At 59.4% G+C, this 16,874-nt stretch overlaps 1 protein-coding gene across 1 annotated transcript; it reads right to left on the reverse strand.

The window, feature by feature from the left end:
• Window positions 1-1,820: 1,820 nt before the first annotated feature.
• Window positions 1,821-15,599, reverse strand: TBX3 (T-box transcription factor 3). Its single transcript, XM_064522313.1, has 7 exons — window positions 14,092-15,599; window positions 11,976-12,243; window positions 10,502-10,648; window positions 8,308-8,384; window positions 6,923-7,077; window positions 4,711-5,408; window positions 1,821-3,828 (listed from the first exon to the last, which is right to left on the reverse strand). Exons 1-7 carry the CDS (start codon window positions 14,484-14,486, stop codon window positions 3,349-3,351), a joined length of 2,220 nt encoding a protein of 739 aa, XP_064378383.1. The 5' UTR covers window positions 14,487-15,599; the 3' UTR covers window positions 1,821-3,348.
• Window positions 15,600-16,874: the final 1,275 nt, after the last annotated feature.

The raw sequence follows: 16,874 nt of genomic DNA on the forward strand, positions 1-16,874 counted from the left end.
CCCACAGCGTTGCCGAAGGCTGGTTTTGCAGCACCGCCGGGGTATCGGCCTCGTGTCCCGACGTCTCCCTGTCTCCCCCCCGGCTTTGCCCCCCCCGTGCGGGCGCGCACACGGCCCCCCCGGCCAGCTCGGAGAGGAGGCAGCCTCGGCCCTGCCGTAGGATCCGGGTGGAAAACCAGACCCGTCCTCTGGGGCTCCGGCCCCCCCAGCCCGCAGCCCCTCTCCTGCAGACGCTGTTTCTCGCCAGCCCCGACGCCCCCCCTTCCGTGGGAGCCCCGCCGCGGACAGGCCGGCTCGGGGGGGCACCGGCAGCGCGGCTGCCCTCACCTTGGGCCCATCCGCGGCCGGGGGAGGGAGAGAAAATGCTGCTAAACCCCAACCTTTTCCCCTCCGACCGCCCCAGCTGCCAGCCCGGAGGCTGCCCCGGGGTTCAAATGCGGCCCCCGCTCCCCTCCCGGCTGAAAACGAAGGACCCCCCCCACCCCCCGTGATGAAGGGGCAGCAGAGACCCGAGCTGCCTGGGGAAAGCGGTGTGCAGGGGGGGCGGCTGGGGAGGCAGGCGGTGCCCTGCAGGGGGTCGCGGTCAGGGTCCCCAAACGCCGGGAGGGTGCCCGGGGCCGGGGGGGGCTGCGCTCACCCCCCCCCCCCCCCCCGGCGCGGCCGGTCCCGCTGCCGTCGGGGCCCCTCGGAGCCGCGACGCGGCGGCCGCGGGGGGCGGAGGGGGAAAAGTCCCCGCTCTGCGCGATTTCCCCCCAAAACCCGCCAGCGCGCAGAGGCGGCGAGGCCGGGCAGGGTTTGCGGCTCTCCCGGGTGGCCGGGCCCGACGGCGCCGCTCCAGACCCCGGGAGGAGCAGCTCTCCGGCCCCTTCCCAGCGGCACCGCTCTGTCGGGCCGCCGCAGGACCCAGGGGCTGGGGCCGGCAGAGCACAGAGCAGGACCCGGGCTGGCAGTACATCCTTACGGCACGCATTACTGGCGGAGGATGAATCACTTGCCAATATATGGGCCACTAACTGTTGAAAGGAGGGGGAAAAAATCTCTTTAACGAGGATAAATATATACGTTCTGCTTAAGGATGTGATCACGGACTGGCAGAGCTGCAGGCAGAGACCGCCAGCTCGCTTTATTTCTGTTCGCAGTGACCTCCCGGACCAGCGGCTGCACAGTTCACACTGCAGCCGGAGCGGGTGTCCCTCTTTCAGCCGTTTTCTAGCTGAATATCAAGGTATATCATCGGCCCGACGGCAAGAAGAGGCGCTTCCAAAGGGAAAAAATCAAAAGTATTTCCAGGTGATAACTGGAAAGGCCGATTCCTCTGCCCGGACAGAGGGAAAAACGAGCCCAGTAACACCATCAACTCACGAGCACTTTACCTGGAAACTTTGGAGGAGGGCTCTGCATTAAATTTTAACACATCTATTCTCTAATCCTTCCCTTTTGCTTTATTAATTTATGATAGATAAAAGCAAAGCTGAGCCATTCTCATTAACTTTTCAAATGCCACTTAATATTGTTCCATTAAAAGAGGTGACTTAGTAGCCTCTGAAGCTACTTTAAAAGAGAAAGAGACAGAGAAAAAGTACATTAAACAGCTTGCTTAAGACTTGTACTTCCCCAGCAACGATGCGATCGACACTGGTGCGGACGGACTGGTTTCTACCAGCTCCTCTCGTTCCCTGGGAAGTATCTTAATATTAGCAAGGGGGTGGGGGGGGGGGGGGGGGAGAGAAGAGAGACGAGGGAGACGCATCTTTTAACCCCCATCCTCCCAGGCAGCCTCTCAGGAAGGGTGGGATGCAGGTATTTCACAGCACGCCCAAGACATTTCAATAAAAATTTATTGAAACTTCAGTGACTTTTAAAAGGGAAAAAAATTACAAGGAAAAAAAAACCGAAAAACTTCTCAACATTTATATAACACAAAATATACCTTCATTTTTTTTTCCTTTGAACCAGCTCTGAGCACCTGACTTTCAAGCCAAGAAAATATGCACTCACTCAAACAAAGACAACAATAAGCACAGTAGTAAAATTCCATCGTGGTTTTTTGACACACCAAGGAAATGGGAAAAAATAGTACAAAGTAAAGAAAATCCTAGAATCTTCATCTTTTTCTCTCAAGCCACTGGAGAAGCCTGTTGTCATGTATTAAAGTATATATTTTTTGTCGTTCTTGTTGAAATTTTATACCGAAAGTAGCACTTTTAACACTGAAGAAATCAAGGATTAAAAGCTACCATGGCACATGGCGTTTTCTTTTTTTAAGGTCTTTGATTTTTTTTTGTTTGTTTCTTTCTTCTTTGCCTTTTGCATTCGGCTCTTTTTAAAAAGGACGAGGTCAGGTTTTCTGCGGTGAACATAAATTTAAAAAGTGAGCACTCGGAATCACGGGATTTCTCCTCTGGGTGGTTCTGCTAGGTTGGGGCGTATGTTTAAAGGAATTACGAACTTGAAATGAAAACGACTAAAAATAAAAACAGAAGAAAAAAGATAGCTGCAGTCGTATTTACAGAGATATGTACAATGTCAATAAATTAAAGTTTAATTTCGAGTATTCATATTCCACGTATTTACAAGAGTTATCAAATAATTACATAAATACTTTGTTTTAATAATAGTGTCCGCTTTTTTTCTTCTTCTCAGCATGTTTAAACCTTGTTATTGCATATACAATTAAAGAGGGAAGGCTGTGATGAACCTACAGTCAAGCTACAGAGGGTTTTAGATAAAATAAATTTACTTTTTTTTCCTTTCCAACTACACTTCTTATTGTCGTTGCTACAGGGAGGATGTTTCAGGTAAAGGGAAGAGGGTCTTATTTTTTTGTTTTAATTATTATTATTATTATTATTCATCCCTGGGATTTGAAACAAGCATAAAAAATTAAACAACGAAACCCCACCGAAATAAAAAATAAAACCCAAAAAAAGCAGACTACTATGGAACATGCAAAAAAGCCACCGACCGGCTCTCGGACATCACAATAATATTTGAAACACACAGCTTCCCTTAATATAGACTAAGAGGGTTGTCGCTAACAACCCGTCCAGGAAACAATGGTTGGAGAACCGATATGCAAGTTACTTATACTTTCTTTCTTTCTTTCTTTCTTTTTTTAGGAAAAAGAAAATCGCTTCTCTCCGGTTTTAGCCGCACGGCCGCTCGGGGCGGGGGGGTTCTTCTTCGTTGGTTGGTTCTACTTCGCTTTTCTGTGGTTTTGCACGGTGGAGAAGCGAGAGGAGCGCGGGCGCGCAGACCCCCGCGACCGGGCGGCTCGGCTCGGCTCGGCTCGGCCCGGCTCGGCTCGGCGCGGCCCCTCCCGCCGCGGCCGCCGCCCCCGGGCCGCGGCTACGGGGAGGCGCTGCGGGCTCTGTCGGGCCGCGGCTCCAGGCCGCTGACGAGGCGCTGGATGCTCTGCAGTTCGCTGGCGGCCGCCTCCTTGTCGGCGCCCAGCTTGGGCGAGAGCGACGCGGCGCCGGCGGCCAGCGCGGGGGGCAGCGCGGGGGGCAGCGCGGGGGGCAGCGCCGAGGGGCGGCTCGCCAGCTCCGAGGCCGAGTCCGCCGCGGCCGCCGCGCCGGGGCTGGCAGCCAGGCCTCCCGCTTTGCCCTCGGCCGTGCCGGCGGCGGGCCCGGGCGGGGCGGCGGCCAGCAGCCCGGCGCCGTCGGGCAGCGGCAGCGGCAGCGCGTAGGGGCTGTAGCGCAGCCGCGGGCGCACGGCGCCGAGGAAGGGGTGCCGGTGCACCGAGCCGGCGCTGGAGGCGGCGGCGGCGGCCGCCATGTAGGTGTAGGGGTAGGGGAAGAGGCTGCCGAAGGGAGACATGGCCAGGCCCTGGGGGCGGGCGACAGGGAGCGGGAGAAAAAAGAGAAAACAACAAAAAAAAAAGGTTATCGCCTGTGCGACGCTTCCTGCGCACAGCCCGCTGGCTACGACCCACCCGGGGGGCTACGCACACACGGACAGACCCCCCCCCGCCCAGTGCTTCGCCCCGGCGGCTGAGCAGCGACGCAGAGCGGGCTGCCCCCCCGCCAAGCTCTCCCCCCCCCCCCGAGGTCCCCGAGGTCTCCCTGACCCGCAGTCATCCGCAGACCCCCCAAAAGGCAACAGCCCCCCTCCAACCGCCCCCCCCGCACCGCCCTCGCCGGCCCGCACAGCAGCCCTGGCCGGCCTGGCCGCCGCCCCCCCGGGGCAGCTCGTGGCTGGGGGGAGAGATGAAGGGAGAGGCTGTGCTTCCTCCTCCTCCTCCTCCTCCACGGGGAAATATCCCCCCCCCCCCCCCCGCCGTGAAGCGCTGGCTCTCCCCGCAGCCAAAGCAGCCCCGGGGGCCGGGACCCCCCTTCCCCGCCGGCGGCCGCACCGGGAGCTGCTCGCCCCGGGCCTCCCCTTGGGAAGCGCCAAGCCGGGGGGGGGGGGGGGGGCGGTCTGGCTGCGGCCACCATGCATAAACTTTGCAGAGAGCAGCAGAGCAAAGGCAGGCGGATGGCAGAGATCAGCGAGTTCAAGATGCCCCCCCCCACCCCCCGCTTCCCCCAGTCCGGGGCTTTAACACGCCTGAATTCCCTCCCACCCCCCCCCCAAAAAAAGAAACGGAGTCTGCCCCTGCAGAAAAGCCCTGCCCCGATGTGCTGCCTATGGGGGGGGGCACAGCGGGGAGCCCCCAGGACCTGCCCCACTGCTGGGACAGGACGGGGGAGGAATAGGGGGGGGAAGTACCTGAGAAGCCAGGACGTGCTGCTGCAGATGGAAGGGCAAAGCGGCCGCCGACGCTCCCGAGAGTCCCTGGGCCGCCGCCGTGGCCATGACGGTGCTGTCGAGGCCCGAGACGCCGGCGGACGCCCCCGACACGGTGGCCAGCAAGGGGCCCATGCCGGCGGCCATGCCGGAGAAGGCCCCCCCCATGGCGAACTGGCCCGGGTGCAGCAGCAGCGGGTGCCCGTTGCCCAGCGGGTTGAAGAACTGCTGCCCGGCGAGGCCCGGCGCGAAGCCCAGGTTCTGCAGGTGGCCCTGGCTCAGGTGCGCGGCGCTGTCCGTCTGCACCGTGAGCGGGGCGAAGGGCTCTTTGCCCAGCAGCCGGGTCTCGTCGCCTTTGGGGCCTTCCCGGAGGGGGCTTTTGAGGTCCTCGCCGCCCAGGCCGCCCCCCCGGGTGCTGGAGGAGATGGTAGCCGGGCTGTGCCGCGAGTCCGGCGGGGCTTTCTCCGGCCTCTCCCGGCTCCTGCTCACCGCCGAGTCCCCGGGGAAGAAGTGGCCCTTGGCGGGGCTGCCCCCCTTCTCCCGGGGGTCGTCGGCCGCCGCCGCGCTGGCCGGCGCAGGGGTGCCGGCCGTGGTCGTGCTGATCTTGCCCGACTCGCTCGCTTCGAGCAGGGGATCGTCCTTGCTGTCGGCGTCGCTGTCGCCCTCGCTGGGGCAGAGATCTGCAAGACAAAGGCAGCCCGGGGCTGTGATCCGCCGCAGCCCGGCCGGCCCGAGCGCAGGGGCAGGGAGACTTCCTGGCCGGCCAGAAATTTAAATATAAATACTTTTTTTTTTGTTTAAATAAATTCCCCGGCTCCCACCGCCCGCCCCGTTCAAGAGAGCTGAACTTTTACAGCGCCGAAAACTGGCGGAGAAACAAAGCGGAGGCCTGCAGGAGCGACCCCCCAGCCGGATGGGCCTGGGGCCAGCTGCTCGCTCTCGCCTACACCGGGGTCAATCCGGATTAGCGGCACTTAAAACTGCCCGGGCCGCGGGGCGGCGGGGGCGGCGGGGGGGCGGCCGGGCTCTCCCCGCCGGGTCCGGGGCCTCCGGGCAGCGCCGGGCCAGCGAGGGCCACGGCTCGCCGCCCAGGGCCTCCGCGGGTGTCTCCAAAGACCTTTTCCGCACTGTTCAGCCCTTTCCAGGGCGGATTCAAACACCCCTGCCTCCCCCCCAGCCCCCCTCACCCCGCGGACCCCCCCAGCCCAAACGCGGGCACGACCTCGCTGGATTTCCCCTGCGCTTCGGCTCCCAAATCGAGCGCCCCAGGTGCGAGGAGCTGCTCTGCTCCGCGGGTCCCTCCCCGCTCCCCTCCCCTCCCTCCGCTCGGCAGGACTTTAAACAAACGCGTAAGGCAACAACAACAAAAAAAGGTTGTTTCCTCCTCCCCCGCCCCCGTTTGGATTAATGCATCTCCAAGAGCTGCAGACAGCCGCTAACCCGCACGCAGAGGCAGAAACCGAGGGCGACTTTTCTATAACAAAGTTCGGGACTGTATCCAGGGGAAAGATCCTTCCTTTACTAACAGATTCAGAGAGGAATATTAATGGAGTGACTCCAGTTCTGAACTTTTGCCCCGTGGTCTGTCTTTGCTCCCTTGCCTCGGAGCTGGCTCCTCTCTGAACCAGGGGAGGGGAGGAAGGAGCGTGCAGCAGCAGGGAGCCAGGGCGAGAGAGGGACAGAGAGAGAGGGGAAGCGAGAGAGGGAGAAAGAAAGAAAGAGAGAAAGTAGGGGAGAAAGAGAAAGAAAGAAAGTAAGGGAGAGAGTGGGAGAGGGAGAGAGAGAAAGGGAGAGAGAAAGAAAGCATGAGAGAGGGAGAAAGAGAGAAAGAGAGAGAGGGAGAAAGAGAAAGTAAGAAAGTAAGAGAGAGAGTGGGAGAAGGAGAGAGAGAGTGGGAGAGGAGTGAGAAAGAAAGAGAAAGAAAGAAAGCATGAGAGAGAAAGTGAGAGAGAAAGAGAGAAAGTGAGAGAGAAAGAGAGAAAGTGAGAGAGAAAGAGAGAAAGTGAGAGAGAAAGAGAGAAAGTGAGAGAGAAAGAGAGAAAAAGAAAAAAGAGAGAGAGAAAGGGTGAAAGAATGAAAAACCATGTACCAGCCAGCACGGATCCCACCCCGAAGGCCTAGCTCCTCGCGCGGGGCCGAGGCAGGGCCCCCCCCTGCCCAGGGGAGCGGGGTGCCGGCTGCGCGGGGCGCTCACCCTTGAGGCTGGAGGTGCCCACGGACGGCGCGGCCGGGCAGGCCTGCGCGAAGCACTTGAAGGCCGTCTGCTCGTTCGAAGACTCGTCCGAGGTGGCGGTTTCCTTCTTCTGCCGCTCGTCGTACACCCGCATGGACTGCAGGGTCAGCTGCTTCCTGCAGGGAGACGGGGCTGAGGGGGGGCCAGGGCCCCGCTGCCCCCCGCGGGAACCCGAGGGCAGAGCTCAACCTGCCTGGGGGAGCTGCTCACCGACCCCAGGCTGCCGGGGGGGACCCCACTTCTCGGGGGCGGGGGGGGGGGTCACACGCTGCTGGGGGGCCGGGGCAGAGCGTGCTGGCGAGGGGGCGGCGGGGAGCGGGAACCTGTCCCCGGAGCTTTGCTTTTAAAACGCGAGGATGTCCCCGAGATATGAGCCATCTTAATGGTTGCTAAGATTGCTAGGAAGTGGTTATTTTGTTAGGCACTTTATGTAATCTTTTCGCCAACAATTAACCCGGAGTAAAATCTATTTATATTTAGAGAGAAATTAGAAATCATTTCCGTCCTGTGGCTCCAGCATTGGCTTTATTTTCACGCTGACGGACAGAGGCGCTGGCATGTGCGTGTGTGTGCGCGTGTGTGTGCGTGTGGTGTGCTGGGCAGGCAGAAAGGCCTCCTGTTTTGCTTTACTTCTTTTTTTTAAAAGGAACAGATTTATTCATTATCTAAAACTGAGTGCAAATGGCTAAAATATCCTGTCTTCTCTAACAAAACAAAGCAAAGACATATAGCCCATTAAAAATATAAATAAGAACCATCCCCTTCTCTATTTCCTGTAATATATACATATAAAAAATCTTGGGTCACACTTAGTGCTGTCCATCTTTCTACCTGCGGCACAAACTGTCCTGCTGCTTTTGGAAAAATAAAGAATTGCTTCCGTATTCAAAGGACACCTCTGTCAAAAAAGTTTATTTATATTTTTCCCCTCCATACTCTAGTCTTTTCAGGAGAGTTCCCAGGAAAATGCCAGAGGAAAGTCAACCAGCGACCAGCTCTGCCCTCACTCCTCCCTGTTTCTCAGTGCCAGGTAGAAACCATGGTGCAATATTCCTGCCAAAATTTTAAGGGAAACTTCTTTCTCCAGTGATATTTGCCATCTTTCTCTTAATGCACCAACACCACTTTCTCCAGCCGCCCAGTGTGGTGTAAAAAGCAAATGCGGAAAGCACGACCGGCTCACGTGCAATCAGTTTGGCGTTATTAACGACAAGATCCTTATTAATTTTGGCGGGGGGGAGTGTGGTCTGGGGGAAACGAGGCGGGATTTTGACCTCCGGTCATGTTCGGAGCTTTGCGCACATCAACCCCGAAGAGGCGCCTGTGCGTGATCCTTGCAGACTCACCTCTTCTCCCTCCTTCCATTGCCGGTGTCACGAAAACCTTTGGCGAAGGGGTTGTTGTCAATTTTTAATTGAGTTATCTACAGGGAGGAAAGAAAAAAAAAAAAGGTAGGGGACTGGGGTGGAAATAAGGCGAGTAGATTTAGGGGGGAAAAAAAAGCCCTCTCCCCTGGTCGCCGAGCCAGGCGTCAGCCCTGGAAGAGCAGAGACACCGCGCGCGGGGCCGGGGGCAGAGGTGCTCGATTTGGGGTGAATCCCGGCTTTTCCCGGGCCGCCTGCGCGGCTCCCCGCAGCCGTCCCCCCCCGCCAGCCCCGCGCCGGCACTAATTCGGCCGTGCAATGCTATCTATGCAAGCTATGCTCGCGCCTCGACTCTTTAAATGCCATAATTAAACCGCAGAGGAATCATGCCCACCCCCCTCGCTATAATAAAATGCTTTATATAATCGCATTAGGCTCCGGGGGTGTGTGCGCGCTGGGGCGCTGGGGGTGCCAGGACCGAGTCGATTTTACGGGGAAAAAAAAGTTTTCGAGGCTGTCCCCGGGAGGAGGGGGGGGTGCGGGCTATCGCGGGAGATGTTCGCTGATCCGCGTCCCCCTGCGCGTTTCGAGGCCCGTGGCGGGACGGAGCGAGCCGCGGAGGCTGCGCGCAGCAGCGCGGAGCCGCATCCCGACGGCGCGGGCGGCCGGGCCGGCGCAGGGGGCGGGGGGGGGGGTCGCTTTTTTAATTCCCGGCCGGCCGATGGGTTCATTCGCCGTGCAAACCCTGCTGCCTCCGATCTGAGCGGGGAGCGAGAGCCCGGAGAGGCGGCTTCTGCCCCGCTGCAACTCCGCGCAGGAGCGGCGGCAGCGGCCGAGCTACCCCCACCTGCCCCCCCGCACACACGCCCAGGGGATCAGGCGACCGCACGGGGGGAAAAAAGCCACCGCTGCAAACTAGCAGGACTTTTAATCCAGGTGATCCGGCTTCGCCTTCTGACCTCCCGGCAAGACCGCGCCGATGCCGCCGGGGCCGCGGCCCCTGCGCGCTCTCCCGGGGCGCTTTCTCCGCGATTTCATGGCAATAAGACAAATAGGTTTATTCCTGCCCTTCAAGCGAGCCGGCCCCAGCTGAGAGACCGCAGCGCACAGCCCTGCTGCGAAGTCCCGAAGCAAAGTCTGCTCTCCGCACACGCATTTTCCTCCCGCTTCCTTCAAAACGCCCGGCCGCAGGGAGCCGGCAAAGCTGCCCCAGCCCCGAGGGAGGACGGGCTTTGCAACGCCGACGGGGGGGGTGAAGACCCCCCTCTGCGCCCCCCGAGTCTCCACCGCGAGGGGTCACAGGGCGAAGCCGCGGCGAGCGGGCACCGCGCCCCCCCCGACCCTTCCCTCCAGCTCACCCGCACGCAAAGTTACAATTTATAGACCGAAAAATAAAAAAGAAAAAACCCTTTTGGCTCCTTCGCTTCCTTCCACTTGACTTAATTATCGTAAATTCACCATTTGCCGGTCGCCCAAATGTACCACCTTCGCAGCGAGCGACAATAAACTGGCAGAAGTGGGAAGGCAGCGTCTGCAGCGCTGCAAACTTTCTCACACTGCCTCGTTTAGACCTTCCAGCTAAACTCGAGCGAGATACCCCTCTCTGATCAGAGCATATTTCTCCACCACAAAAAATAATAAAACACTGCAGGATACAAAAAAAAATCATAATATAATAATAATAGGAACCAGACGTGTGCTCCAGCCTTATTGCCAATTGCTGTTAAAGGAGCTAAAACAGCACAAAGGCCAGGAAGAATTACAAAATCTCCAACCACGCTGCTCTCCCCCCTCTGTCTTTCGACACACGGATCCGATTCTTTTTCTGATGCGTCTTAGATTAAATCCACACCGAAAGCAGCGCTCCCCACCCCATCCTGCTCCCTTTCCCCCCACACCGGGGAAGGAGAAAAAAAAACACCCTAAGGACCCCCCACCCCGCAGACCTCGGCACCCTTCCTTTAAATCACACCTCCCGAGCAGGGGGCCGCGGGGTGGGGGTCGGGGGCACCCCCCGCCCCAGCGCCCCCTCGACGGAGCGACCCGTTTGGGGCAAAAGGGAAGGGAGGAGAGAGGGGGTAGAGGCGGGCGTCGTGATTTTGAAGGGAACAATGCAGGGGAAAAGCTCTCTCAAAAGCCAAAACACGTAAAACAAATCCTTTCTTAATCTCCTTACCTTATCATTCTGGTATGCGGTCACTGCGATGAATTCCGTCTCCGGGAAAACGTAGGTCCGGAACGTGCTGTAGGGCAGCTTGAGGATATCGTTCGCTCGGACGATGTGGAAGCGGGGCTGGTACTTGTGCATGGAGTTTAAGATGGTCTGCGGAGGGGCAGCCGGGCCGGGCCGGGCGAGCCGCCGCGGCAGCGCGGGGGAAGCAACACAGGCAGGTCAGCAGCAGCCCCGCACCCGGCCGGGGCGCCGGCGCCTCCCCCCAGCTCCTTCCCCGCTTCCTCCTGCCCTCACTCCTCCTCCCCGCCGCACACGCACTCCGAACACGCGCGCACACACGTACACACACACACACACACACACACACACACACACACACACACGCCTTACAGCATCCACCAAAAAGCCATGACAGCTACAGCCCGCCCGAGTCAGACCCTCCACTCTCCATATCTAAGGGGGGGGGGGTTAATATCCCAACAGCGATTTCTTCCGGGTGGGGGGACACAACTGTTTGGGCTCCGGATGAAATGTATTCGGATTTCAACGTAAAAAAGGTAGGAAAAAATAAAATAGCATCAGGCACTACAATAGCAACAACAACACAAGCGCCTCTGCTCGCTCTAATTGCTTGCCCCAATCCACTTAAGGCCTTCTGCGAAAGGCAAAAATGTATCGTCTAATCAAATCACAGCCAGCAAATGCAATCTTCAGCACATTAGAGATCCCCCGACCGCGGCCGCCACCAGCACCCCCGGCTCCGCGGCAGGATCTTTCCCAGGAACAGAAAGAAATGGCAAGGATCATCCAAGCACTTATCAGCAGGTTTGTTTGATTTCGCTCTTAGGGGAGGATTTTATCTCTGCACACCCAGTAAATGTAAAGGAGTGGATAGACATGAATGGGCAACTTGACCTCTGATTTTGGTTCCTGTTTATTTTCACTCCGGCTTGCTTTACATTATCCAGATTAATATAAATTTAAATGTTTGCATACTTAGGCCTTTAAGCCCTTTCTACACATATGCATTTCATTTTCCTATGCCTAAAAGTGCGATCGTCTTCATTAAAAAAAAATCTCTCTATAAAGTGAACACAGCTCTAAGAAATACCGAGTTATGCTATGCTCGAAATGTATGTCTAAAGTCAATATTGAACGGCACGGACTGGGCTTTGGAAAGGTTAGACGATCAGCTCAGTTGTTTAATACTGACTTCAGCGAAAGCACGTTAAAGGAGTAGTATAAAGCGGCCAGAGGGAGGTCGCCGGAGCGCGTGGGGAGGACGCTTTGCTCCTCATTTTCCACCGATTTATTACGCCCGAGCTCAAAAGCCGGGTGCAGCCGGGCTGCGGCGCCGGCTCGGCGCCCGGGCGCCTTTTCCTCCGGGGGCTCGGCCGGGGGAGAAGCCGTGCAAGCCCCAGACTAACGCGAGGCAGCGAGAAAGCGAGGGGGGAAGGACCGCGGAAAAGGCACTCACAAATCCGTGCTTGTCAGAGATATTGTTAGTCAGCTTCAGCTTGTGAAAAGTGACGACTTTGGACATCCACTGCTCGCCGGTGGCCGGACTGTCCGGGTGGATGTACATCCTCTTTGGCATTTCAGGGTCAGCTTTGCCGGCTACCATCCACCGGGAATTATGGAATTTGTACCTACAATCATCAGCCGCCACAATATCCATCAATAAAATGTACTTGGCCTTTTTATCCAGTCCAGTGCATCTCACTTTAAATGGAGGAAACATTCTCCTATGGGCAGAGAGAGGGAGAGGGGGGATAAAGAAAAGACAAGACGGGGGAAAAAAAATTACAGTGTAAGTCAGCTCCTGCAGCTCCGTGCCGCATCTACCAAGCAATCGCTTCGGTTCTGAGAAGCAGAAAACTCCCCCACACACACCAAAAAAATTCCCCCCCCCCCTCCCCGCCAGGCCCGGCGACAAGATTTTTCAGACGCTTAGGAGTTTCGAGAGGAAAATGTCCCTCGGACGGCATGGAGCAGGGAGAGGTGCCTATTCCCTAGAAGTCAGCAGGCACCTACCCTCTTCCCTTCCTGAACAGCAAAGGCTCATCTGGGTCGCTAAGAGCGCTCAGTATTTCCCTTTTACCCGCTCAGCAAAGCAATGCGGAGGGACAGGGCTCCGATATAGAAATATTCCGCCTTCCTATAACCTTCCTCATCGATATGGGGGGGGGGGGGCGGCTTTTACTCAGTGGAGGAGGAAAATAACCCCACAGGGAGGGTGCTAGGAGTTTCACCGTGCCGCAGCGTCCCAGGGTACGGTGATCTATTTGGATCTATTTGTGCACCGGGCTCGCTGCAAACCGCAGTCCCCCCTGCTCCCAAGTCCCGCTCGAAACTGCAACAGGATACCACAAATTTGCTGTTTATTATATCGGGTGGTTGGCATTCGGCAATCTCAACTTAAAAGGAAACACATGACTTTGCAACATGTAAGAGCGCCTGAAACTCGGTCGAGGCTTTCGCACAAAACTTTTTTTGACCACAATTAGCAGAGAAAAGCGAGGAAAGGCGGAAAAATGGGCCAGGGGATTTTGTCCCTCCCTGCTCCGGGGTTTCCGCCGAGCCTGTAGCCTGCAAGCGGTGCGGGACAAGCAGGGGAAGCGGGAAGGGGACTACGGGCGTCCGAGGACACTTTTGAGGAGCGCCGTGCTCGAGTCGCTCTCCCGGCAGATCGCACGCGGATCGCTCGCTGCGTTCAGAGGACGGCGTGTTATAAAAACGGCGAAGTGCAAACACTTGGCTAGCTGCATGTCATCACATCGATAGGCAGAGTTGTAAAAGAGCACAGATGTCTGCTAGCAGCAAACGCCGAGAGAGAGCTCGAATAGGTAAACCTATAAAACGCAGAAAAGCAGGGGGTATGTGCGCCGTGCACGCTCATTCATTCACGCGGGAAGGTTATATAAATACGCACCGAGGGGATAAACACGCCGCGCATTTCTGAAGTAGTTGCAAAATCTTCCCCAGAACTGAGGGCAGGAGCTGTGCCGTGGGTACATCTTTTTATCAGTTTTTCCATGCATTTACAAATGCAATTAGTCAGCACAAATGCATGCCCAGCTCGCAGCAGAAACAGAGGCACAAGCGAAGCAACTGATAAAGTGAATATATCTCGCCCTCCTGCAGTTACTACTTCACTAACACAGATATGCCTCGCCAAATATTTTTCTTTGTTTTTTTTTTCCCTTTCCTCTTCCCCTTCAGGAAGCAAAACTACATGTAGCAAGGCTGAAATCAGGCCAGCTCCATTCCCAAATTATTTTCCTTCTGCTACCAGCGGTCTCCAGAAAGTGCTAAGCTACCGAAGCACGATCGGCCCCTCTCGCCCCCTCCGCGCACGTCCTGCACCGAGACGCTTCGCGGCTCAGCAGCTCGGTCTCTCCGGGAGTGCGGTGCCCGATACGTGCCCAGCTCTTCGGCTGCCTGAAACTTTGCATAATTCCAGATGAAACGCGTTTTATGGAGGAAGTCGCTGGCAAAAGAGCCTTCCTTTTCGGAGCAGAGCGGTAGGGTGCAGAGACCGGGGGTGGAGGGGTGGGGGTGAGAAAAGGCATGAAACCCAGACCCAGACCTACCTTCCCGATTTGGTAATCACCATCTCCGTGCCTCTTTTATGGAATTGCTCCCAAAGCTCTTTGGCTTCCAGATGCACTTTCGGGTCATCTTCCACCTCTTCTTCTGGCTCCAGAGTTTTTAAAGGCCGCAGATGGGCTGCTGCCTGGTGGCCCAGGGAAGAAAAGGGGATACCAGTCTCTGCAGCCCCAACCAACTGATCCATAATCGGTTTAGCCAGAGCCCCGGGCAGCGAAAGGGCGGCCGCCCCGTTGGGAGGCAAAGCCAGAGCCGGGAAGAAGGGCGGCTGGTGTCCCAGCACGGCGCTCATGGCAAAGTCCGGTGCCCGGTGAGGTAAAAAGGGATGATAAGCCATGCTCGTCCCAGGGATCACTGGATCTCTCATCGGTATATTCATCCACTCCACTCCTCGGTCTTCCTACTGCTGGAGTAGTCCTGGAGTGGTTTCTAACAGCACATCACGGAGAAGAAAAATTAAGATAATAACAACAACAGCAACAGAGCACCAAAAGCAGGGCGGGGGGACAAGCGCTGGGCAGCACAGCGCGTGGGGCAGAGGCAGAACTGCTACAGCCCGCAACGGCCCGAGCCGGGGCACGTCCCCAGCGCCCGGGACAGCTGATTAACAGGACTGTTCATTATCAGTCTTGCTTTTTTTTGTTCTGTCTCTGTGGGTTTTTTTTTCCTGTGTCCTTGCGATTGAAAAGAAGCGCCGAAGAAGGGAGGGGGAAAAAAAAATCCACGGGGTCCGCTGTCTGCTCCCGGCGCCGCGGAAGGGCCGAACCAAGCGAGATCCTTTTTTTTCTTCTTCTTCTTTTTTCTCCGGCCCTCAATCCCCCCGCTCGTCCTTCGCTGCGGAGGGTGGCGGCTGCAAGCGGGCTCGTCTGCCGGGGCGGCTGTCTCTCCCCCCCCCCGCCCCCCCGCCCCTCCACCTTTCCTCCGCGCGGTCAGGCTGCAGAGCGGCGGCTGGGGAGGGCGGCAGAGCCGGGAGCGGCGGGGCCCCCCCGGCGCCCCCGCGGGGCTCCTCGGCGGCCGGCGGCGAAGGCAGGGAGCCGGCAGGGAAGCGGCGTTCGCGCCGCGCCGGGCGGGAGCCGCTCAGGGCGCCGCGGTTGCCATCGGCAGCTCTTCTTCCTTCCACTTCCACCCTCCTCCTCTTTATTTTTCCCTGCTCTCTCTCACTCTGCCTTAAAAAAAAAAAAAAGAAAGGAAGGATTACGCACTAGCTTCCCCTTGCAGCGAAAGGGGCGAGGGAAGGCGCACGGCGGCGAGGCGAGGGGAGGGCGGGGGAGCGGAGCGGAGCGCAGCGCGGCTGCGGCCGGCGGGTCGGGTCGGGCCGCGGCTCTGCGCGGGGCGCCGCGCGCTGCGGGATGTGCTGGGCTCAGGGCGCAGCCGCCGCCTCCGTGATTGGCTCGGTGGCGCTCCCGGGCCAATTGAGCGGCTCCATAGGCGGGGTCGGCGCGGCGGCCGCGGCCGGGGCCGGCGCCGAGTTATAAAAAGAAGGTGTCGGGAACGGCAACGCTGCAGCGCAGCGGCGCGCGGGCCGCGGCCGTGTGAATATGTCACGGCGCCGGGAGGGAGGGAGGGGGCGAGGGGGGGAGGGAGGGGGCGGGCGGGCGGCCGCCTCGAGGGGGGGAGAGGGCCGCCGCGCCCCCCGTGCCGCCGCCCCGCTGCGCGGCTCCCGGCGCCGCCGGCTGCTGCCCCGGCCGCCGCCGCCGGTAGGAGCGCGGGGGGGGGACGGGGGGGCTCGTCCACGCGGGGCGGCCGCGGGTGGGGGGGCTCCAGCGCGCCGGGGTGCCCCCCCTTCTTTCCCCCCCCCCCGCTCCCTCGGTGTTGGGGGGGGACGTACGGGACACGCCGCGCCCCCCCCCCCGGTGCCCCCCCCCCGTACCCACCTCCGGCGGGCGCGGGCTCCGCCGCGCCGCACGCCCATCGCCGCCGCCGCCGGCCGCTCCCCGCCGCCCCGCTCGGGCCGCCGCCGCCGGTGCCAAGCCCCCCCTTCCCCGCCGCCCCCTCTTCCCCCCCCCCCCCGAAAGTTGCTTTCTTTAAACGCGAAACGGGGCCGAGGCCTCGCTGGCCGCAGCCTCCTCTCCCGGCAGGGCTGGGGCAGAAGCGGCCCCGCCGCCCTGTGCCCGAGCCGCCGCCGCTGCCGCCGCTCTTATCATTATTAGAACTATTTTTATTGCGATTATCATTATTGCGATTAGTATTGCGATTGTTATTATTGTTGTTGTTGCTGCTGCTGCTGTTGTCGCGCCGGGCCGCGGCCGCACGGAGCCCCGCGCCCGCGCTTTGCCCCGGGGCGGCCGGGGAAAAGGGAGGGGGGGGCTGCAAACCGGGAGGGTTTTTCTTTCCTTTCTTTTCTTTTCTTTCCTTTCTTTCCTTCCTCGGAAGCGGGGAGGGAGCGCGGGCGCCGAGGCGCTGCGGCGCCGACAGGGTTACGCCGGGCAGCCCTCCCCTTCCACGCCGTGCGGGGAGGAGCCGCGCCGCGCCGCTCTGCCTGCGCCGGGGCCGCGGCGGCGGGGCAGCGCCGCGGGGGGGGCACGGGGGGGGCTCGGCAGCCCCAAACGCGGGGCGTCACCTCCGCCCCGTCCGCCGCGAGGGCGCCGGCAGCGGCAGCAGCGCCCCCCCACACACACCCCGTGCCCGCGTCACGCGTGGGCGCTGCCCGCGCAGCCCCGCGGAGGAGGCGGGAGGAAGAAGCCGGGCGGGACCCGCGTTTTGGGCAGACCGGTGCCGCGGGCGGCGGCCGTGCGTGGCGGGGGCGGACGCGGACGCGCGGGGCGGG

The sequence above is a fragment of the Dromaius novaehollandiae genome, chromosome 17 (assembly GCF_036370855.1).
Source record: "Dromaius novaehollandiae isolate bDroNov1 chromosome 17, bDroNov1.hap1, whole genome shotgun sequence".
NCBI lineage: Eukaryota > Metazoa > Chordata > Aves > Casuariiformes > Dromaiidae > Dromaius > Dromaius novaehollandiae.

Coding starts and splice junctions, on each gene's coding strand:
- TBX3 (XM_064522313.1), bottom strand. CDS start 14,486: ATGAATATACCGATGAGAGATCCAGTGATCCCTGGGACGAGCATGGCT. Junction 12,244..14,091: donor GTGATTACCAAATCGGGAAG/GTAGGTCTGGGT, acceptor CTCTGCCCATAG/GAGAATGTTTCCTCCATTTA. Junction 3,829..4,710: donor AGCACGTCCTGGCTTCTCAG/GTACTTCCCCCC, acceptor GCCCGCCCCCAG/GGCCTGGCCATGTCTCCCTT.